Below are 24,691 nucleotides of genomic sequence, written 5' to 3' on the forward strand. Positions count from 1 at the left end.
GTAAGCTATTAATAAAAGCCTTTCTCCAAGCTGGGCAAGTTCAGAAAGGAAATGATTAATTGAGGCCAATGTTTTTCCAATGTTTCTGACTATAACACACAATAAAAAACACATACTTTTCATTGTGATTTATTGCTCCTATACATCCACAGATGTAGTACATAAATGTACACACGTGTGTACATGTATATACCCGAGTATATAGGGGTGTGTGTGTGTGGTGTGTAAGATAGTAAAGAAAACTGATTTAGGCCACTGGGACACCAAATTGCAAATGGTGTTTTCATGGCTATAAGAAGTATCTAAAAAGTGTAAATCATTCCAAAATTGTATAAATCATTTCCAGATTGTAAACTAACGATTCTTTTGATTAGGTCTACATCACAACTGTGTACATGTCATTTTATATTACATTTTCATTTCTGGTGTACTTAATGCTGGTTTTTATTTCTCCCACCCTTCACAGTGACAAAAATGCAGATATTAATGAAGAACAACTGACTGCTTGTCTTCTGAGAAAACTAGGTGAGATGTCTCTTTCATACGTTTTCTAAATGTTAAAAAGCAAGGCAGCAGCAAATAAACTGATGTGTCTTTGAGGTCTTGTGTACATAATGCTGTTCTTTAAAATAGTGTAGAGAATATTCTCAACGAATGAACGTCCTTTTAAGATAGGGATGTAGTATCTGCCGCCGCCCCCCACCCCCAACTGCTAAGTAATTGATTGGTAGTTGAGCAGTGGAGAGAATTTTTGACTTAACTGTGAGCAAAGTCAGTGGTAGAACTAAGACTTTTAACCCTTGAACTCTGTTCTTTCTGGTCAGGTATGTTATCTTGGAGTGTTGGTGTAGGTGTGCCATTTTAGCTTGGTTTGTTACTGAACATGGAATGCCTGCCTCTATGGGGTTATAGCTGATAGAATCCTAAATGTACTGAGTGTAGAGAATTTCAGAGAATTAGCTTGACCTTCTGTCTCCAGATAGTGCCCTATCATAGGGGAATATTAGGTCCTCTGTTTTTCATAACAGTTGTTTTATTAATACTTCCATCTTTGATTTAGTCTTTTCAGTCAGATAGTTTTGTTAATAGATGAAATAAATTGCTATTTAAACTTTAAATGGGTGAAAAATTGTGCTAACGTATATATTTAATAAACTGTTTTCCAGATGGCAAGATTGTTTTACCAGGCAACTTTCTGTATTGTACATTCTATGGACGACCATGCAAGTTGCAAGTGTTGCGAGTGAAAGGAGCAGATGGCGCGATGTTGAGAAGGACTCAGAGTGACTCTGACACTGTTGCCCGGGGAATGGCCTCCAAGCCATCCAGTGTGGAAACTAGTACCCTGGATATATCCTTACAGCTAAGCCAGTTAGGTCTGGAAGTGCCCCAAAACCCAACATCAAGCAGTACTCCTTACAAACCAGGAGATGGCAGAATGATAAATAAAGCTGGTGGTGTTTTGTCAGGTGTTACACAGAGTCCTGGGAATGGAAGTGGACTTGGACTAGAGGCAGTCACAGGTCTTAAACGTCGTTCTCAGTCTGCCAGAGAAGGAAATGAGCAACCTGTCAATGAAGAGAGATTGCTAAAGTCACCCAGCGTGGGAGCACAGTGCAACACCGATACCTTTTATTTTATTTCTTCGACAACAAGAGTCAATTTTACAAAGATTCGTACAAATTCAAAAGATCAAGACAACCAATTAAAAGTAACTTATGACATGATTGGTGGCTTAAATAGTCAGCTGAAAGAAATTAGAGAAATAATTGAATTACCTCTCAAACAGCCTGAGCTTTTCAAGAGTTATGGTATGATTTCTTCAGTGTACTACACCCAGAAATGTTAAATTCATACTAAAAGCAGTTGGCTCATTTCACTTATCTAATAATTGTTCACCCTCTTTTCCTGTTTTTCTTTCCTGAGTGGGAGGTGTGGTAGGAGATGCTAGTTAAGTCGGCCTTTTTCTATGCTTGGTCTCTTCAGGTTGTAATGTGAGTTAGTTGTAGCCTTGTCTCTCTTAACTGCACACTTCCACAGTTGTTTGTATTGGATCTAGAGTAAGTATCTTGTCATGCTAGATTAGCCGTAATGACTAAAAAAATAAATCAAACATTTAAATAGTTTGGATAAAACTTCTTTGTTAGGAAATGTGGCTGGGTGCAGATCTCTTTGCATTGAACCAGTAGTTGAGGGAGTGACTTGGCTTTTAGAAAACTCAGGGCTTCTTCTGCATTGTTAACTGCCCAGATCCTCTGCATATATTTGGTGCATACCGTGTCTTTCTCTGCTTTTTGCTTTTTCTTTTTTCATGAATATCTATATCTATCTATCTATGTATATATAAAATGAATACTTGGATTCACATATAAAAGGAACCCTGGTAAGGCTTATATTCTCTGAGATGGCTAGTTGGATAAAAATTGGGGTTGGTGGCTTATTTTGCATGCCCTTCCTGTTGTTTGGGCTTTGTTTTTTGATCATTGAACTGTGCTGTGTGGGATGGGGCATGTCAATAGTGTGGGTGTTAAACCAGTTTTTTTACTAATCAGCCTGGCCTGGTTGGGTCTACAGAGAGAGAAAAAGTCATTGCTTGAGATCAGCATTTGGGCTAGTTAGTACATTTTTCTATGGGGAAAGGGAAGTTCTGACTCTTACTTTAGTTTTTGTGCAAGGTAAATTTATTTTATAACTCGTGTTTGAAGTCATATGACAACACTTACAAGCAACCTAGTAATGCGTCATCCAGTGTTCTCTGCTTTTTCTTCTAGGAATTCCTCCCCCTAGAGGAGTGTTGCTCTATGGCCCTCCAGGTACTGGAAAGACAATGATTGCCAGGGCTGTTGCTAATGAAGTTGGTGCCTATGTTTCTGTAATTAATGGCCCTGAAATTATTAGCAAGTAAGTGCATAATTTAATAGACTAAACAGTATTATTAGATATACATCTTAAATGTGGTTTTTAAAAAATGGCTCAATAGTATTCTGTCTGGATATTTCACACATTGAAATTTTTTTTGTGTGTGTGGTATGCGGGCCTCTCACTGTTGTGGCCTCTCCCGTTGCGGAGCACAGGCTCCAGACGCGCAGGCTCAGTGGCCATGGCTCACGGGCCTAGCCGCTCCGCGGCATGTGGGATCTTCCCGGACTGGGGCATGAACCCGTGTCCCCTGCATCGGCAGGCGGACTCTCAACCACTGCGCCACCAGGGAAGCCCACACATTGAAATATTTTTAATTTGCTTTTTTTAATGTGTATAAACATTAAGTTTGGAAAATAATTTTTGAAAGTAGTATTAAGTATTGTGGAAATATTTGAAAAGTCAGGTGAGCTTTTATAGACAGAGCTTTAAAAATGATAAGAGTTGGTCTTTAAATGTATTTTATTTGTTACAGATTCTATGGGGAGACTGAAGCAAGGTTACGTCAGATATTTGCTGAAGCCACTCTGCGGTATTCTTTATTTTTGGATGTTTGGAATTAGTAGTCCAGGGTGTGTTAATGAAAGTAGAGATAGTAGTACTTTATACGAAGCATGAAAGAATAGAACAAAAATAATAGTGATAGCACTGGAAGTAGATTGTAAGTTTAATGAGGTTCTATCTAATCTAATTCTATCTAATATTGTTTTGGAAATGTGAGAAATAAGTTATTAAATTACATAATGTAGCAAAAGGTACAAACTTCCCGTTATAAAATAAATCATGGGGATGTTATCTACAGCACGGTGACTGTAGTTAATAGTACTGTATTGCACATTTGAAAGTTGCAAAGAGAGTAGATTTAAACAGTTCTCATTATAAGAAAAAAAATTTTATGACTGTATGGAGACAATGTGAATTAGACTTATTGTGGTAATCATTTCACGATACGTATATACAAATGTTGAATCATTATGTTGTGTCACTGAAAGTAATGTTATATGTCAATATCTCAATTTTTAAAATTACATAAAGTAAAAGAATTAAGACAGTGCTGTACGATAAGTCATGTGAATTTGCTTGAGCATATAAATTTATGATTTTCTTTCTTTTGGGTACATCTAATCTCAATAGACTATTATAGTTGCCCTTTAGGCTTAAAACTTTGTTTTATTACAGTTTGCTTCAAAGTGACAAATCTTTTGCTTTAAAAATGATTCTTACTAATCATTTCTCAGTTTAGGCTACCATTGTTACATTGCAAGGAGTATTAACGAGTGGCCTGTAACTTGGTCTAATGTAGTTTTATTCATAATATGGCTATGTCTCTTTCATTGTTTTTGGTATGTAACCTACCATAATTACTGCCCTCTTATCAAAACTTCCATTTTTAAAGTTTTTTCCCCCAGTAGATAAAATAAGTAGTCTTTACTCCAAATACTGAAGATTTGAGAATCAGTGGTATACCTTATTGTTTAGAATGTTTTTATTGTCACTATTAATTTGTTCCTGGAAGTTGAGACTTCCTCTTATGAGAGAATTCACATCTTTGTATGGGAGAAGTGGTCATCTTGAAAGTTGTTTTTTTAGTAGATTTTTTAAAAAGAGCATTTCTACTTTCTATCCCTTGGAACTTTAAACCATCTCCAAGGAATAGCATCACTGGCCTCAGCTTCTGAAGTGATCCAGGCATAGCAATTTAGTGGGCATTAGTGGGCAAGTTCTGTTTGGGCATAGACTGTCATCTCATGAGCAATACATGTTCTCAGTACTCTACTTTTTATTGAGGGCAGATCTACTAGAATGTGATATTGGTGAGTTAATAATTTAGGCTAGAATTAATCTAAGATTTTTCAGCTTAACATCCTATTGCTTTTGTCTTTAATATTATTAATTAAATCCTAAATTTGATGCATTGCATTTCAGTCAAAAAATTAAAACAATTTCAATTTTTTAACTGCAGTGCAACATATCAATTAAAAATTAAATATATATTAGAGAATTCATTTTACTTGTTTATTTTTAGGCACCCATCAATTATTTTTATTGATGAGCTGGATGCACTCTGCCCTAAAAGAGAAGGGGCTCAGAATGAAGTGGAAAAAAGAGTTGTAGCTTCACTCTTAACACTGATGGATGGTATTGGTTCAGTAAGTACAGCACCAGTATTGATTTCTGTAGGAGGGGCTATTTTCTTAATAATATGCATGTAGTGGCAAAACTGTCAAATATGTCTGAGTTTTTTGGATACTCTAGGGTAAGGAAGAAATATTAGCTGTAAAAACTAGAGGAAAGACCCATAAAATAATTTTCTTCATGATTTCTTAGTAAAAGCTAGGACAGTATAACCTGGCATATTTTTCTAGCATATAAAATTATATACAATGATAGATTTATAATAAATGGTGTTAACCTAAAAACCTGAAGCCCAAGTCAGTAAGGAAAATTTAGCAATTAAATTTAAGGGGAATTTACTAAGAAATTTCATGAGTAAGTCTTATTACTCTTGTAAAAATTGATTCTTTGGGGGCTCTAAGTTGGGCAAGTGAAAGGACAGAAAGTGAGAATAATGGGAAATGTGTTTGTACAACATTTAAAAAGAATTTACTCATGTTACCAGATTCTTTGATAGTGCATACAGTCTTATATTAATAAAAACTATGTGCTGATTATGAAAGGGAGATCCATAGGACTAGTAGGGAAGAGGAATGAAGAAAAATTCTCTCAGACTCCTGTTGGTCATTTATCAGAAGAATACACTTCTTATTGTAAATAACTCATTTTTAGAATCATAATATGTCAGAACCAAAAGAAATTATAGAAATCATGGAGTCCCCAGTCTTTTGCACATTGAAAAACTGGGCAATTCGAACTTTTTGGTTTTACTGACTATTGGTAGAAACTGAACACGTGAAAATAACGGGAACGTTTGGTATTGTCTCTATTATTTGCTAACCTGTGTTACAATTTTAAGAGTAACATAAGAGAAGGGTTGTAACCTGCGGGAGGCTGGATGACCATCTGGTTCTCAGTCTTAGGGCACTACCTAGGTGTGATCATAATGTCCCAGGTTCGGTTCTGAACTTACAAAGCTGGAGGATTCAGTGTTGTTAGTATGTTGGAGATAGTGGAGCTCTGAGGATAGATCCATAATAACAACACTCACAAGAGACTGATACATAAACTGGGACACCAGTTCGTCCATTTATGATAAGAAGTATAATTATTATCAACTATACTTCAATGAAAAGAGTTTTAAAAAAGAAAAAGAAAAGTATAATTATTAAGCTGACCAAATACTTTGTTTATGAACGGCTCTCTTTTCATCCTGAAGAAAAATATATGTGGAGAGCTGTATTATAATTCGAATGGATTTTGGTGAGTAGGAAATCAGGAGGTTCTGTGTTGGAGGATCTTAATTACTATGTCATTGCTACGTCTTTCTCTGCCACTGGGATAGACCTGCTGTGAACTGATGTTCTTGCCTTTGGGCAGGACTGGGAGCATGTGACACTGATGTTTTTGCCTGAAAATGTTTAAGGGCCTGTATTTTTGTCTTCTAAACTCATAATTCATAGGTTCACTGTAATCCGTGCACTTCCTGTTGGCACATCCAGTATAGTTGATTAGGTTTGAGTTTTCTTACTTCAAATGACATTCCAATTAAGCTTGTCTCTGTGAGATTACACTTGGGTCATCTGAGTAGAATGTTGGATAATTTCTACAGGTGGCTCATTGTGAACATAGTTCTTTATAATTTGTTGTTCCAGATTTTATTCTCAGAGTAAAAATCCGTATGTATTCAAGGGTATCTGATACTTGGGTGTTGGTTATATTTTGTGTATTTTCAGGAATTTGAATATTTATCAAAACAAAATAGAAACAGTGCGAATGTGAGGAAGATTTCTTAGACAACTGCGTAATAGAGCCTTGTTCTGTTTGAAACACGTGTAGGTCATAATCTTTGCTTTCAAGTAGGGAAAAGGACAACTTAAAACAATTAAACAAATTAAAACTATGGTATAGGGTATATATGTTGTTATTCATGAGAATTGTGTAGTTAAGATGCTAGAAGTGGGAGAGACATCACTTAGAGTAGATAGTTAAGTATTGGAAAACTTTCTAGTTAAGGGAGCATTTAGACTGAGCTTTGGGAAATATGGGATGAATGACAAAATTTGAGAAATAAGGGATAGGACTTAGCCTAGTTAGATCTATCCTTGTCTGTATAGCGAGTGTGTATTTTTTAAATTATTTTACTTTTAGAAGAATATGTTATATATATATATTTTTTTTTTCTTTTCTTTTTCGGTACGTGGGCCTGTCACTACTGTGGCCTCTCCCGTTGCGGAGCACCAGGCTCCGGACGCGCAGGCTCAGTGGCCATGGCTCACGGGCCCAGCCGCTCCGCGGCATGTGGGATCCTCCCGGACCGGGGCACAAACCCGTGTCCCCTGCATCGGCAGGCGGACTCTCAACCACTGCGCCACCAGGGAAGTCCCTGTAATATATTTTAATTTTGTTTTGTTAGGAGGGAAGTGAAGGACAGGTGTTGGTTCTTGGGGCCACAAATCGTCCCCATGCTTTGGATGCTGCACTTCGAAGACCTGGACGGTTTGATAAAGAAATTGAGATTGGAGTTCCGAATGCACAAGACCGGCTAGATATCCTCGAGAAACTGCTTCGAAGGGTCCCCCATTTGCTCACTGAAGCTGAACTGCTACAGCTGGCAAATAATGCTCATGGATACGTTGGAGCAGACTTGAAAGCCTTGTGTAATGAAGCAGGTGAGAGTGATTTGCTGTAGTGACTCTGTACTGATGGATTTAATAACTGGTTTATTTACAAACTGATTATTTATATCTCACTTATTTCCTAATGGAAATAGCTAAATTTTTTTCTAATCATAAAATATATATGTTTTATGAAAAAAATCTGGATAATTCAGAAAACTATACAAATGAAATAAGAATCACTCTTAATCCCTCTTCCTAAAAATAAAAATATACACATAAAAATATACACTTAAAAAAAGGATGTACTTGGCATATACAAGCAGTAAATAAATATTAACTGCTGTTAATATGACTTAATAATTTCAGATTTTCAGGTATTTAACTGATCTTCTGTTTCCCCTAATCTAGCAATGAATCAGATTTTGAGAAGGTAATTTTTAGAAAGATTAGTCTTAAAATTAAAGTGTCCAGTTGGGAAAATATGTAGTTTTGTGTATACTGTCTTAAATACCAGTGTATGTTGTGTTATGCAGTTGTGTTCTCTAACTTTATATAGCAGAATAAAGCTTAAGAACAGTGTGCTAGAATTTTTGCAAGAGATTTTTCTAAAGAGGCAGGGGTGTATAGTAGAAAATGGATTTTGAGTAGAAAATACCTTTAAAATCAATCTTGTGGTCTTGGGCAAGTTCTTTGCCTTATCTGAGCCTTGGTTTTTCCCATTTGTAAATTGAGGGGGTTGTGGTAGATGATACTTAAGTGCCTTTGTACATATGACATTCCTTGGATATAAGGGAGAAGAAGAAATAAATGGAAAAAAAGAAGGGAAGAAAGTAAGGGGGGCAGGGAAGAAGGATAGGAAGGATAGGATGAACTAGAACATAACAAGGAAGTACCCAAGTTAGGCACTAAACCTGGCCTGGCCTCATTAGCTACTTTCATACACCTGGCTTTTCCACTCTTCATTGTCTTCTCTTTTGTGTCTGAACGATTTAAACTTAGGTGGTTAATCAGGGCTTTCTCCCACAGTGTTCTTAGAAATAATGCTACAAAGCAGACTAATGCTGATTGTGAAGTTAACTGCATTTTCTCATTGAAACAGTCTGACTAAGGACTTGATTAACTTATACATTTGGTTAATAGTGTGACTCAGAAGGAAAGATAAAACAACTCAAACTCTATAATTAAAAATAGTCGAATTTTGCTCCAAATGCTATAGAATGGGCGTATCTCACTTATTGAATATACAATGGCACCCCTAATGTGTGCATTGAGCATAGGAAGAAAAAACTCAGCTATACAGTAAATTTGAACTACGTATTCTCCTAGTTCTAGGTAAAAAGAATTGAACATTTAATGTTGCCTTCTAACTAAATTCAAATTTAGAGGAGTTATTAGGGGAAAAGTTGGATGGCTCTTAGTCTTTTAAAATGACTGCCTAGGGAAGTTTGAACTGCTGTGCCCCCCCCCTTTTTTCTTTTAACATAGTAAGTGTCCTTGGACAAGTAGAAGCAGTCACAATTATTACACTGACCTTAGAATTACACACAAAGTTAGAATCATATTTTTTACAAAAAGAGTCATGGTAAAATTTTAATATTTAGAAGCAGTATGCTCAGTACATATTTGAGAAGTGTATGTGAAAACTGGGAGACATAATGAGATGTAATTACCACTCCACTCCTCTTGGTAGAGTAATAAAAATATTTATTCACTTCAGAGTTGAGTTTAGTTTTGTCTTTAAACCTCCGTTGAGCTTCATCTCCTCCTGTCCTTTCTTGCCTTTAGAAATCCCTGCTCTGTGCTAAGGAAACAACTCCAAGTGGTTATTGCTACCTTCATAGGTAGCAGTAGACAAGGTAGTGTTCTGTGGTGCCTTAAATAACTGCTGCTATTTTTTTGAACATTTCCAGTCAATTTTTGGCTTCCCACTGACAAGATTTCTCAGCTATGGTTCTGACTGTGGTCTTTAAATACGTCTTGCTTAAAACCAGTGCTTTTTAGGAGGCATTTTCATTGTTCACCAGTTGTGCTGTGTGTAAGTGGACAGCTTGAGAATTCCCACTGGCTTATCTAGGAAATAAGGCACCTTGACCTCCAAATTTGTGAGGAAAGTGAGAGACTCCAGCTCCAAGAGATGTATTCCTGAGTACACAAGTTAATTCTGTCTCTTATTTATTCTTTTCTGCAGAATTCAGATTCATTTCACATGTTCTCAATTCCAGACAGATCACTTGGAGTTGAGGTTCTCAGACTTTATTGTGCATCAGAATCACCTGGAGAACTTAGTAAACTATAGATGGCTGGCTGTGCCCTATTCCCAGAGTTTCTGATTCAGTAGGTCTGGGCTGGTACCTGTGAATTCCTAATATGTTCCCAGCTGATGCTGATGCTGCTGGTGTGGGGACCACACTTTGAGAGCCACTGACACAGGTCACTGGTTCTTTTTTTTTTTAAAGGTAGGAACCCCTGTTTTTGTTTTTTAATTTTTTAAATATTTATTTTATTTATTTTTGGCTGTGTTGGCTCTTAGTTGAATCACACAGGATCTTCCTTGTGGCGCACGGGCTCCAGAGCACCTGGGCTCTCTAGTTGAGGCGCGCTGGCTCAGTAGTTGAGGCACCTGGGTTTAGTTGCCCTGCCCAAGTGGGATCTTAGTTCCCCGACCCGGGTTCAAACCTGCGTCCCCTGCAACAGAAGGCGGATTCTTAACCACTGGACCACCAGGGAATTCCCAGGTCATTGGTTCTTAAAACCTCATTATGCCTCAGGTTCACCTGGGAAGCCATGCACACTCGCGCTCACACACACACACACACACACTCTCTCTCTCTCACACACACACACTCACTCACTTTCCATACTTAATTGAATAAAGAAGGTGGGGAACTGGAATCAGTATTTATAATGTTTTCCAAGTGATTTGAAGTAGCCAGTCTTGTACTTCCCTGTGAACAGGAAATGTATCATTAATTTAGGCCAGTGGTTCTCCTGCGTTAAACCTGTATAAGAATCACTTGTAGAGCTTGTTAAAACAATTCTGGGCTGCATGCTACTGGTTTAGTAGGTCCAGCTGGGGTACAAGAATTTGCATTTCTATCAAGTTACAGGTGATAATCAGTGCTGCTGGTCCAAGGGCTACACTTTGAGAACCACTGATCTAGGCCAACCTGTTCTCTGATTTTTGGAGATTCTCTGTAACTGATTTAAATAACTGCATTTAGTTTAGGTAATGTAATTCTGACTCACTGATAGTGTTGAGTTTCTTCCTAGAGTTTTTATGTGATAGTAATGTACTACTGTACTACTACTACTACTGTATACTACTGTATCATTTTAGTCTCTGACTGTAGGAGAAAATGAGTGTCCTAGTTTGTCTTGCAGGTATATATAATGGTTCTGAATAAAACTTTAAAATGAAAAATAATTCTGAAAGATAGAAAGCCACAGTTAAGGAAGTAGTTAAGGATTAACACTTAAGAATACAAGTAGGAATGTAGACATGTGTTTTTCTTAGAACATTTGCTTGCTTATGATTTGTGGACATGTATGTTCTTTGAGCTTTTGGTGTGTTGGCTGTCTGGTGGTTTTCCTTTTTCCTGGACTGGCTTCTAGTTGGGGAGGCTCTGCCATTTTTAATAAAATGGTGCACAGGTGTCTAGTAATTACATACATTGAAGTGATTCAGAATTTCATAAAACCTAAGTGAACTATGTTACTGATTGTTTTGTTAATCTTAAGGTTATTGTTTGTGGGTTATTAATACAAAAGATCAAAATCATTGTAATATATATGTTTGTGCATGCTTTTCCAGAGGACCGAAGGTTTGCAATCTATTCCAGAGTTTGTAAGGGTGATGCTGTGTCTTTTGCAGTGTGATTGCTCTCAACTTTTCTAATCTTTTTTTCTAGTGTTACTGAATATTTTCCGTACTTTTAAACTTTGTCTCCATAACAAATAAGAAAGTTGGAAATACTACTGTAGTATTGCTTTCAACAATTGGATCTCTTATTATCTGAGGAGATATAATGTTTAATGTTGCAGGTTGGGTGTGAAACTGATTTTCAAATGTTATGTTTTCTTTATAATTAATTTTTGAGCTAGAGTGTGGTTTGATAAGTCGTGACTTGTCCAAAAGCCTAATGTTTTGTAGCTCACCTTTTTAAGCAAAGAGCAGCTGCATTTTGAAATGTTTTATCTCAAGCAGACAAGCTGTTTATAAGCTCAACTCTGACACATCCTGACATTTAATGTCTATGTTTTTATCCCTCCTGGGATTAGGCTGCCTTTCTAATTAATTAGTTGCATAGCCTTTTATTAATTCCCTCAAAATTTATAATGTTTTAAATTAACAACATAGATAAGCATACCACACTTTTTTAGAAAACATGAAATGTTAATTATGCAGTGGAGACATGAATTATATAAACTCTGCTGAATGTTAGAAGATGCTTAGCAACAATGTTTTCCAAATGCAGGGATTTATTATAAACTTATCCTTCTAAGGCTGCCTGTGCCATTTCAGGAGAGTGAATATAAATAGAGCTTGATTTCTTCAAGAGGAGGTCTCGGTCATTTTGTTAACAGTGGAAGGAAGCATTTGCTTCACATCTCTAAGAATTTATCTTTAGCATCCTTGTTGATTACACATCATTTCAACATGTTCATACCAAATGCTTGGGCCTTGATAAGATACCATCACAGAACAGGAAGAATTAAAACTCTTATTTAAACAATGATTTTGTCATTATTACACTTACGTAGGTCTAGTAAAAATACTGAATCTAATTATTATAACATAACTTCTTGTGAAATGGAAAATGTTATCTGTCTTGCAGCAGGGTTCTCAGATATTTATAGCTGTTAGTTCTCCCTCCCACCCTTCACTAGCTTATTTGAACAGGAATTTATGGGGGATCTCCTATGTACAGTCCAGTTCTTAAGAAAGGTTCTTTTTCTAACATTTTCCACCATTTTTGAATTCTGCCAATGTTATTTTCTAAGTTAGAATTAAAATGTTGATTCTTTAAAAATTCAATATTTTTAAACAAGATGCAGGGAAATAGTAGGGTTTTGTGGAAAGCTTATGGTGAGCTCTAGTTTCAAATGCTAGCACTATCCCTTATCAGCTGGGAGTCACTGAGCAAGCCATTTAACCTCTTGAACTCTTTCCTCATCTGCTAAATAGGGATAACTTTTTTTTTTGTATAACATTTTTAAAAGAGTTCTTATGAGGTTTAGAAGTATAGCCTGACAGCAGTGTTCATGGTTTATACAGGCCCTTGGTAAGTGTCACTTTCTTTTTTTAAAAAAAATTTTCATATTTTATGTGTATTTATGCACTTCTCTGGTAGGTGCTTATTTGAATTTTGACAGTATTCCTGATTTTATGAAGTATTTGGTTACTGTAGTACAAGTGGTAATCAAGGAAGTCTAGCAGAATCCTTTACCTTGCTAGAGTAGTGACTTTTACTGAATCTGGATCGGTAAAAGTCTTGCCCATCAATAGAAATATGCAGACTAGAAACAGATATGGCTTATTTTGGGGGTGCCTCCCTGACAGATTTTCTTGCTGAATGTGAGAGCTCTCCTGTCATACATAGTCAGAGTTACAGTCTCTTCCCTCCCGTACCCACGTCGTCCCACGTGTGAATCCACTTTAGCCCTGCAGTAGAGCAACAAAATTAAATTGATGTATGTATCATGATTATCCTCTAATTAATGCATTTTGTAAGGGATCATATCTTTATTCATTATTGTAGGTGGATAAATAGGCAGTAATTATGCAATATAATATCATAAAACAATGAATTTTCCCCTCTGTTTTGTAATTCTGAAATATAGTGATAGTTATATTTGTGATGTTAGGATTTTTCCTACTGTGTAAACATGGATATTATATGAGAAGTAGAATTTTTTTTGGTCAGTGAATTGGGTATCTTAATATTAGTTCTGCTGTTCATTTGAAATGACTGGAGATGAGTGGTTTGTTTCAGAAAAACAAGTGGTAGTTTTGATTCTGTTTAAGCTCTAAGTGATATATCCTATTTACTTCACTAGTGGAAAATTTTCTGAGTTGCCTTGCCAAGGCTATAAAAGTAGAAAACCTAAGGAAAGGTTTTCTTTCTAATTAAAAAAAAAAAAAATCTTGTCTTTCTAAAAAAAAGTTACTTCTAAGAGTTATTCTTGATTCCTTTTTTTGTTACTCTTTATCAAATCCTGTCAGCTCTATTTTCAAAATTTATTCAGAGTTTCAGCTTTAAAAAAAAATTTTAACTATTTTTCATTGCTCTTGTCTAGACTGTTGCGATGTCTTCTTCCTGCCCACTCTGTCCTCCACCTTCTAACCCTTTTTATTGTTTACATTGTCTAAGCTGCAGGATTTTGAATTGCAGGTTTTGGAGATGAGAGTCTTGGTTAGATCTATGTTTTAGTGAGTTGTCACCAGTTAGATTATGACTGAAGCCATTGAAATGAATGAAGTCACTTAGAGAGAATGAACAGAGTTCATTTTTTCGTTCATTTATTGAGCCAGACACTGCACTTGGTGCTGGGACTACGTTAGTGAATAAGAGAGACTTGGACTTTCTCCTCTTAGAGCTCAAGATGCACAGAGAAGTGCAGCAGTGTAACGGTAAAATTATAATATGTTGTGTTGTATTTGCGAAGGATCAGGGAGGTTTTAGCCTGCTACTGAGGAAAGAAGGGATCCTGGGGAATACCACCATTCAAAGGTTGAATTGTTAGGAAAAATCTGGTATAGAAGACTGAGGAGTGGCTAGAGAGGTGGGAAGAGAACCCAAAAAAAGTGGTGACTCAAATGAGGGAAGATTCAGGGAGGAAGTAATTAGAAATAATATATTATTAGTTACCACTAATTGAGTACTTACAAGGTGCCATCCATTGTTTGAAGTGCCTTCACACGTGTTAATGATTTCTTATAGCATTCCTTATATGGTTATCTTCATTTTATAGGTGAAGAAGCTTAGGTCAGACAGGTTATGGAACTTCACCAAGATCACACAGGAAATAAATAGTGGAGCCAGGATCGACAGTATAGAGACCACAGTGACATCAAGTGCTTAGTACTTGCGTGGTCATGAGGGCCTTGGAAGAGAGTAGTTCTAGTAGATCGCAATAAATTGAGGGGTGATTGAAAGTTGAAGGAACAGAGATAGTGACTGTAAATTATTTTTTCAGTTTTAATGGTGTGTTATTTAGAGTTTTTGTACTTTCCAAAAAACGGGACAAATATAGTTGGCCTGCTGCCCCCCCGCCCCCCACCCCAAGTCAAAATCATATCAGACTATATTCCTTCATTATTTTCCTGGTTCCTCTCCTCTTACCTGGACCTTGCTCTAGTCCACAAAGCCATAGATCTTCAACCTCTGTTGGCATAAGAATTGTGCTATAAGCAAACTATCCTTTTTGTTCCTAACTCTGCATTTTTTTTTTTTTTTTTTTGCGGTACGCGGGCCTCTCACTGTTGTGGCCTCTCCCGTTGCGGAGCACAGGCTCCGGACATGCAGGCTCAGCGGCCATGGCTCACGGGCCCAGCCGCTCCGCGGCATGTGGGATCTTCCCAGACCGGGGCACGAACCCGTGTCCCCTGCATCGGCAGGCGGAATCTCAACCACTGCGCCACCGGGGACGCCCCTAACTCTGCATTTTAATAGGGTTGGTAAGCCAGGTAATAAATAATTTGATATTTAAATTTTGATACTATAAGCTGTATTTTTAGGAAAGTTTGTTAAAACCTGGGACTGGTGAAGTGAATTAATTCTGTTGTTTTAGAACTAGAAGACCCTATCAGAAATCATTTAGTATATTCCCTTATTTCACAGATGAGTACAGACTGTGTGATCCATCCAAGCTCAAGCAGTTAGTGAAGTCTTGGCCCAAGATTCAGGTCTTGAGACCAGGGTGCTTTCCATAGTGCTATTACTTTTAAAAGCAATTTTTAAAAGTGATAGGGGATTCGTAATAGACCTGGCTTCTGCAGTCAGTCTAAGTTATACCAATCATTTGTAATATAAATAACGCAAGAACCACAATACCCTCTTTGAGAGTATTCTGTTTAATTTCTTTTCTATGAATAAGGAGTGAGAAATGGAACTCTCCCAGTGATATATCAGGTAATACTTATCACCTTGTCTATACTTAATACTGAGTTGAGGGAGAGTAAAGACTCCAGATAAAACATTTCTGGAACTCTGATATTTTGAGGAAAGTATATTTTAAAAAGAGAGACTTAGATTTTTATAGTTGCTTTCAGTCTTCATTTGCCTTGAATATACTATTCAGAAATTTTATGCCTAACTTTTACAATTCAAATCTGAGATCCAGATGCCCGTGTTTCATGTTACTTCTTTATATAATTGTCTGTAGGGTAGATAATAATTCTAAAAAACATTATTACTCCTGTGATGAATTTTAGTTTCTAAGGAAGGAACTTAATTGCATGCTCAAAAAATAACATCATTATTTAGCAAGCATTAAGTATAAAATTGTAGGATGCCATATGCATGGATCAAGATGTTTGTTGATTGAATATGGAGCAGATGGTCTTGAAGAGCATGAATTTAGAGTAATTGCTCTTGTCTAGAAGTGATTATATCTGGATAGTGATGTGGGGCTTGAGGAGAACATGTCATATACCGGAAAGAATGTGTTGGCATTAGGCTTGCCTGGGGCATTTTGTCTTTTGTTCTCTTCGTTGCAACTTGTTTCCCATTTCAAAACTTTTGAGATCATTAGAACATGAAATAATGAAAGCAAAAATGACACATTTAATTAGCTACACCTGTTTTTTTGTTTCAACGCTGTGTTTCTTAACATAGTTTTATTGGTTCTGTTTTTGTTTACATTTTAAAAATTAAACTTAGCAATGAAAGGAAATGTTATAGATTGCTTGCCCTAAGCTGTATTCCTTGATGATGTACATGTGTCCGTTTGCTCCTCTAGTTAATTGTTTACTTCTGGTTTATAAAAATATGTGTATTTTTAAAAATTTAATTTCTTGCCATAGATTCTAGTATGGCCTCCTGAGGAATGGTGATGTCCAATAATTTAAGCTTAGCATCATAGAATTTTCTGCACATGGCTTCATTCCCAATGGGCTGGAAACAACCTGGGGTTGTTTTGTTTGGGAGTTGTTTGGCCAGGGCCTTTTGAACAGTAGTGTCCCAGTGAAGTACTAGATATTATTTATGTAAGAATGAGCTTTTCTTTTTTTTTTTTCTTTTTTTTTTTTTTTTGTGGTACGCAGGCCTCTCACTGCTGTGGCCTCTCCAGTTGCGGAGCACAGGCTCCGGACGCGCAGGCTCAACGGCCATGGCTCACGGGCCCAGCCACTCCATGGCATGTGGGATCCTCCCGGACCGGGGCACGAACCCGTGTCCCCTGCATCGGCAGGCGGATTCTCAACCCCTGAGCCACCAGGGAAGCCCGAGCTTTTCTTTTTTGTAACAATAATATCCTTTCAGAAATTTCTAACTACTTTGTAACTGCATGACTTAACCTGGTGACAAAAGCAGTTACTAAAAAGACTACCTTTTCCAAAAAAATAAAAATATAAAGCTGAAAATAATTTAGAGAAAATACTGATATATTTTAATCTTCCCATTTAATAAATGACATAACTGATGGCCAGAGGAGCTAAGTTTTATATGTCAAGTGACATCTGAGCTAGTGGCAGATCTAGGACCATGGAGGGTTGTTTGCATTAATATGATAGCTCCAAGGATCTTAACTTTATAAGCTCTGATATACATTTAATTCATATAAATTCTGTTTCAACTTATGTTATTTTCAAGAATAGCATTTGTATAAAATACAGTACCTCTGTACAGCGTCTAGAATCATAGAACCTCATACTGAGAAAGAATCTGAAGGGCTCTGGTAGGAATTTCTAGTATCCTTGTTATGTTTTTACAGCTTTTGCAAATCTGTAATCTTCCTTATTTTCTTCTTCCCTTTCTGACAGTGTGCCATACTTCATCTTCTCACATTATCTACAAACGAATAGAGATGGATTTAGGTTTATTTAAAACATGTTCTTTCATATTTCTAAGTGTGAAGTCTTTAAGGACAGAGATTTTGTCTTTTACTGTTCTTCAGGGATGCATCATCTCTGAAGTGTAATGCTCATTCTTGTCCCTAGGCCTTTTTTTTTTTTTTTTTTTTTTGTGGTACGTGGGCCTCTCACTGTTATGGCCTCTCCCGTTGCGGAGCACAGGCTCCGGACGTGCAGGCTTAGCGGCCATGGCTCACGGGCCCAGCCGCTCCGCGGCATGTGGGATCTTCCCGGACCTGGGCACGAACCCGTGTCCCCTGCATCGGCAGGCGGACTCTCAACCACTGCATCACCAGGGAAGCCCCCCTAGGCCTTTATATATGCTGTTCCCTCTGCCTTGAATACTCTGCTGCCTCTTTGGCCTCAATTCCCATATTAGCAGTTTAACATCAACTCATTTTTCAAGTCTAACTAGTTTAGCTTGTATACATGTTTTAGTCTCTCTTCATTTGTGGAATAAAGGAATATACTAAATGATTTCTGTGAGGGTTATCTAACTCTAAACTGTCACTAATCCTACTAAACTGAGTTAGATGTCCCTGATGTGTTTTTATGCCCCTTTGTTCTTTCCATGTCATAATACTTGGCACAGTATATAATAATAACTTGTTATCATATGTCTTCTCTTTTAGACTGTTAGCACTATGAGAGGTTTATCTGCCTTCTTGCTCTTTTGTACTCTAGAAAAAGAGCTCAGTACATTGTTGAATGAATTAACTATGTCTAGGAGTTTCTAAGTGAATATTTTGAATGAATGAATAGAACTAATATTGAAGAAGAGTACCTGTGAAAGAGTAACTTATAGTCAATGAATATCTCTTCTCAGTGGCTTCATGACATGATATTTTATTTTACTATTTGCTTTGCTTAAATATGAATTGTACTGAATTGGCAAGTAAGTAACACAGGTACAGAATAGTGATTCTCTCATTGAGAACTATTCTGTAAAAAATACTTGCAGATTCATTAACATAGGGAATGCTCTTGTCTCTCCTCAAGTCCTGTTCTTTTCTCCCTTGTTTATAGTGGCTTTGTTTATACGTTTTTTCCCTTTCACTTCATTTTTTATGTATTCTATTTTTTAATAAACTTCTTTCTGAAATATAACATGTATAGAAAAGTGTAAAAACTATAAGATCCATGCATTTTCCAAAGTATATATAACCAGATATAAAGCATTATATATATAAAGCATTATTAGTGCCCTAGAACTTCCATCAGATTCTCTCCCAGCCACTACTCTTCATCTCAGCACAAAAGGCAACCACTCTTTCTGGCTTCTAACACCATAGATTAGTTCAGCCTGTTTTGTGCTGTCTTCTTTCTCTCATATTATGGTTTGAGAGCTTCATCATTTTATTCAGTTGTAGCATTAGTTCATTTTTATTGCTATATTTTATTGTATAAATATTGTGAGTAATGATGCCATCAGTATTCTTGCACATATTTTTTTGGGTACACAGATGTACACATTTCTGTTTGCTTTATATCTAGGTGTAGAATTATCAGGTTATAGAATATGTGTGTGTGTTGTTGTTAGTAAATACTGCCAAAAGTTTTCTGTGGTGATTGCTTCAATTTCCTCTTCCACTAGTAATGTGTGAAAATTCCAGTTTCTTCTCATTCTTGCCAGAATTTGGTGGGTTTTTAACAGTATTTCATTGTGTTTTTATTTCTCTGAAGACTGAGTTGAATACTTTTTTATATATGTATTGCGCATTTAGATATCCTCCTTCGTGACATGCCTATTCAGATATCTGTTCAATTTTTCTATTGTGTTGCTTTTTAAAAAATAATTACTCTCTTTACAGTGTCTTTGAAGAATAGAAGTTTGTAACCATATACATTTATTATAACATATAAATATAACGAACCAAGTTATCAACATTTTTCTTTATGGATAGTGATTTTTTTAATCATGTTTAAGAAATCTGTGTAAATTCCACAATTGTGAATATTTTATTTTATATTATCTTCTTTCATTTAAAGATGCTTTATTATCTTTTCTTTTACATTACTATCTATAATTATTTCACTTTTTTCCATGTAGATAATTAGTTGTACCAGCACTAGTTAATGAAATGACCATTCTTCTTGCTCTGCATTGTTAACTAACCTTTGTCATAAATCAAGAGTTTGGGTTTGTTCTGAATTCTCTGTTCTGTTTCATTGATCTCTTTATCCTTGTGCAAAATACTGAAATATCTTTAATCACTTAAGCCTTGGGTAAGTGCACCTTTTTTCTTCTTCCTCAAGATTGTCTTGACTATTCTTGGGCCTTTGCATTTGCTTAGAACTTTAAAAATCAGCTTGCCAGACTCCCTCCCCTCCAAGACAAAACAAAATTGGATTTAGATTGGAATTATTAAATCTCTTGATCAATTTAGGGAGAATTAGAAAGTTAATATCTACAAGTTATCTACCATGTGGTAGATCCCTTCATTTATTTTAGGTCTAATTTCTCTCAAAGTTTTATAGTTTTAAGTGAAGAAGTCTTGCATAATGTTCATTAGATTTATTCTAAGGTATTTTTTTAATGCAGTTATTTTTTAATTCTAAGGTTTTTTTTAATGCAGTTATAAATGGCATCTTGTAAAATTTCACTTTAATTGTGTTTGTTGGTATCTGGAAAAACTAAACTCTTATGTATTGACTTTGTGTCTACCTACCTTGCTAAATTCACATATTAATTTTAATAGTGTGTATGGAAATTGGTTGAGTTTTTATGTATGTAGTCATGTTAAAGTTTTCTGTGTATACAATCTGCAAATAATGACAGTTTTCATTCCTTTTAACCTCTACACTTCTTTTTCTTGCCTTGTTGTAGTGGTTAGGATCTTTAACATAGTATTTAATAGAAGTGATAACAGTACTTATCCTTATCTCATTCTTGATCCTAGGGAGAAAATTTTTAACCTTTTACTATTAAGAATTATATTTGCTCTTTGTTTTTTTGTAGCTAATATGATAGAGTAACAAAATTTCCATCTGTTCCTAGTTTTTATAATTAATGATATTGATTTTTATGACATTCCTTTTCTGGGTCTATTGAGATAATCATATTCTCTTCTTTATTAATGTAGAACATGATGTTGATTGATTTTCAAATGTTAAGCTAACTTTACATTCTTGGAATATAGCCATCTTGTCATGACGTATAATCCTTTATTTACATATTGATATTTTTGCTGATGTTTTTGTTTAGGATATTTGCACCTATGTTCAGGAGAGATATCAGTCTGCAGTTTTCTTGTAATGTCCTTTTAAGATTTGAGGAACAGGGTTATGCTGGCCTCATGAATCAAGTTGGGAATTATCCTGGCCTCTTTTTTTCTCTGCAAGAGTTTTTGTAAGCTTAGTGTTATAGTCATACTTAACTACTTTGTAACATTAACCAATGAAGCCATCTATGTTTAGAATTTTCTTTTTGGAAAGGTTTTAATTACATAATGAATTTAATAGCTATTGGAATATTCAATTATGTACTTCGTTTTGATAAGCTTTTTCCCCCCTAGAAATTGGTTCATTTCATCTAAATTTTTGAGTTATTTGGTATAAGGTTATTCCTGATATCCTCTTATTATCTTTTCAATGGCCTGTGGGTTCTGTAGTGTAGACCATTCAGTAGTCATTTTTGTTTCCTGATGTTGGTAATGTGTGTCTTTTCTCACATTTCCCTGATTCGTCTTGCCAGAGATTTATCTCTATTAGCCTTTTCAGAAAATAAACCTTTGGCTTTACTGATTTGTTTTTTTAATTGCACATTAGTTTTCCATTTCATTAATTTCTGTTCCTATCTTCATTATTTCCTTCCCACTGTTTTGTTTTGTTTGTTTTTGGTTTATTTTATTCTTTGTTGTATAAGATGAGCACCTCATTGACTTTCACCCTTTATTCTTCCCTAATATGTGCATTATGCCTGTCATTGTCCCTTTAAGTACAGCTTTAGTAGCATCCCACAAATTTTCATGTTATATTTTCATTATTATTCAGTTGAAAAACTTAACAATTTTCATTGGATTTGTTTTTTTGACCATGAATTATTTGGAAATGTATTGGTTAATTTCCAGATATTTGTATTTTTGGTATCTTTTTGTTACTGATTTTGCTATTAAGTCTCATGTAATCAGAGAACATAAACATTATGATTTCAATCCTTGAAATCTGTGGAGAGTTGCTTTGTGTCCCACCCTGTGGTCAGTTTTGGTACTCCTTCCAGGTACCCTTGAAAGCATGGATATTTTACTATTTTGGATATTTATTGTTTTGTATATATGCCAATTAAGATAGGTGAGTTAATTTTATTTTTATAACTTCTACATATATATTTTTGGTTTGTTTTTGTTACTGAGGGAAGTGTGTTAAAATCTGCAAGTAAGGCTGCAAATTTGTTTCTCCTTTTAGTTCTGCTTAATTTTGCTGTTTATACTTTGAGCCTTTTTTACTAGGCATGTATTAGAATTTTATGTATTCTTGATGAATGGACCCTTTTATCATCCTGAAATGTCTAGTAATACCTCTTAAAGTATATTTGATAGTAGATATAGATGCACTATTTTCCTTTTACATGCATGGTACCCTTTTTCTATTTTACTTTCAACCTTTCTGTATTTTTATATTTCAGAATATGACTCTTGTAAACAGCACAAATTTGGGTTTTATTTTTTTCATCTATCTGATGCTGTCAGTCTTTTAATTCAAGTACATGATACGTTTATATTTAGGGTAATATCTTAAATACTTAGGTTTAATTTACCTTCTATTTGTCCCACTTGTATGTTTTTTCATCTTTTTTACTGTCTTCTCTTGGAATAGTCAAGTATTTTTGTTACTTCCTCATCTTATGGTTATCTTTTTAGTTATGTATTTTACTCATCTTTTAGTATTTATCTTACATACTACAATATGTCTCCTTGGCTTACTAGAGACTAATGCAAGAAAAGTGCAAACAGTTTGGGAACACTTTGATTCTCTTTACTGCAAAAACACTATTATTAGTGTTTTATTCAATTATTATTCATTTATATTTGTCTACATATTTGGTGGTCCCTGTAACAAACCACTAAGTTTGATGCCCCACTAGGAGTCATCACAGGACTCAGCATATAGTTGTATTCATGGCCTTGATTTATTTCAATGAAATGATACCAAGCAGAAGCAGCCCAAGGCACATAGCGCAAAGTGTGGAAAAAAAATAGGCATAAGCTTCCAAGAGTCCTCTCCCTGTGGAGTCACACAGGACATTTTAAAAATCCTCCAGCAATGAAGTGTGACAACATGTATGTAATGTTGTCTACCAGAAAAGATCATTAGAGACCCAGTGCTAGGGATCTACACAATGAGCCAATTTTCGTATTATTCATTTACCAGCTACTAAATAGCCTGTCCTTTCCTCATTGATTTATGATATATTATTGTAAATTTATCAGATATTAATATTATACATGTATGGATTATCTCTGAACTCTATTCTGTCTCAGTGTGGTCTGTATAGTCTTATAACTTTTAAACACATATTTAATACTATTAATTATATCTTAATATCTAGTAAGGTAAATCTTATTTATTTGCATTACTGTTGAGTTAGTTATGTATAGACCTTTATTCCACAGTATATTTTTAGGGAAAGTTTGTTCTAATTTAGCAAAAATATACAACTGACATTTTGACTGCGGTCACATTTACAATACATAGATTATTTTGAATATAATCGATGTTTTTGTTGTATTGTCATCCCATTCAAGAATATGGGATGTCTCCCTTGTGTTCATATTTTCCTCTTTATTAGAATTGTCTCCATAGGGGTGTTACGTTTTTGGTTAGGAAAATTCCTATATACTTTATTATTTTTGTCATTGTTGTGAATGGTATCTTTTTTTCTTACTATATTTTAGAATTGCTTTTCTTGGTGTGGAAAAAGCTTATATTGATTATTTTTTGCAGGTTGTCTACCTTGCTTATCTCATAATTCTAATAGTTTTTTTTGGCTTTTCTGGGTAAATTATTGTCATATGCAAATAATGGCAGTTTTATTTCTTTCCATCCTTTTGGCTCTTTCTCAGTCTCATTTTTTCTATTCTTAATTGCCAGGGACTCTACAATTGAATTATCCAGTAGTAGTGGTAGTGGCGTCCTTGTCTTGTTGACAGTTTTGAAGAGACTGCATGTAAAGTTTTTTCATCAAGTGTAATATTTGCTAAAGATTTCTGGAATGTAGTCTTAAGTACACTTTGCTAAGAGTATTTTGCATTATTTTTATCATTATAAATGGATGTTGAATCTTATCAAATATTTTTTCTGCATTAGTAAAAATAATTATATAATCTCAATAATGTGGTGAGTTAGGTTTTTTGATGAACTGGCCTTTCATTTCTGAGATAAACTCTATTTGATTGTGAAATCTAATTTTTAATGCACCATTAGATTTAGTCAGCTAATATTTTATTTAGAACTTTTGTCCCATGTCTGTAAGTAAAAGGCATTTTTTTCTTGTTCATATTTGGTTTTGGAGTCTAGGTTATATTAGCCTCTTAAAATGTTTGGGTAGTTTTGCTCTCACTTATAAAAACCTCAGTCTGGGGGACTTCCCTGGTGGCGCAATGGTTAAGAATCCTCCTGCCAATGCAGGGGACACGGGTTCGATCCCTGGTCGGGGAAGATCCCACATGCCCCAGAGCAGCTAAGCCTGTGTGCTACAACTACTGAGGCTGCGCTCTAGAGCCCACGAGCCACAGGTACTGAAGCCCGCACACCTAGAGCCTGTCTCCGCAACAAGAGAAACCACTGCAATGAGAAGGCCGTGCACCGCAACAAAGAGTAGCCCCCACTCGCCACAACTAGGGAAAGTCCTGCGTGCAGCAGTGAAGACCCAACGCAGCCAAAAATATAAATAAATAAATAAATAAAATTTATTAAAAAAGAAACACCTCAGTCTGCATTATAATGGGAAAAAAGGATATTTCTT

General features: G+C 35.5%; 1 protein-coding gene across 2 annotated transcripts in view; it reads left to right on the forward strand.

Moving 5' to 3' along the window:
* The window catches only part of AFG2A (AFG2 AAA ATPase homolog A), a 338,551-nt gene that overhangs the window by 10,598 nt on the left and 303,262 nt on the right, over positions 1 to 24,691 (forward strand). For both annotated transcript variants that reach the window (XR_009540411.1, XM_060148678.1), the window contains exons 4-9: positions 467 to 525; positions 1,167 to 1,811; positions 2,772 to 2,901; positions 3,395 to 3,451; positions 4,946 to 5,069; positions 7,451 to 7,706. Coding sequence is in view for 1 of the 2 variants with exons in the window: in XM_060148678.1 (XP_060004661.1) it covers positions 467 to 525; positions 1,167 to 1,811; positions 2,772 to 2,901; positions 3,395 to 3,451; positions 4,946 to 5,069; positions 7,451 to 7,706 (1,271 nt within the window). In the remaining variant the exon portion in view is untranslated. The remainder of the gene's footprint in view (positions 1 to 466; positions 526 to 1,166; positions 1,812 to 2,771; positions 2,902 to 3,394; positions 3,452 to 4,945; positions 5,070 to 7,450; positions 7,707 to 24,691) is intronic.

Source organism: Lagenorhynchus albirostris, chromosome 4 (genome assembly GCF_949774975.1).
Source record: "Lagenorhynchus albirostris chromosome 4, mLagAlb1.1, whole genome shotgun sequence".
Taxonomy (NCBI): domain Eukaryota; kingdom Metazoa; phylum Chordata; class Mammalia; order Artiodactyla; family Delphinidae; genus Lagenorhynchus; species Lagenorhynchus albirostris.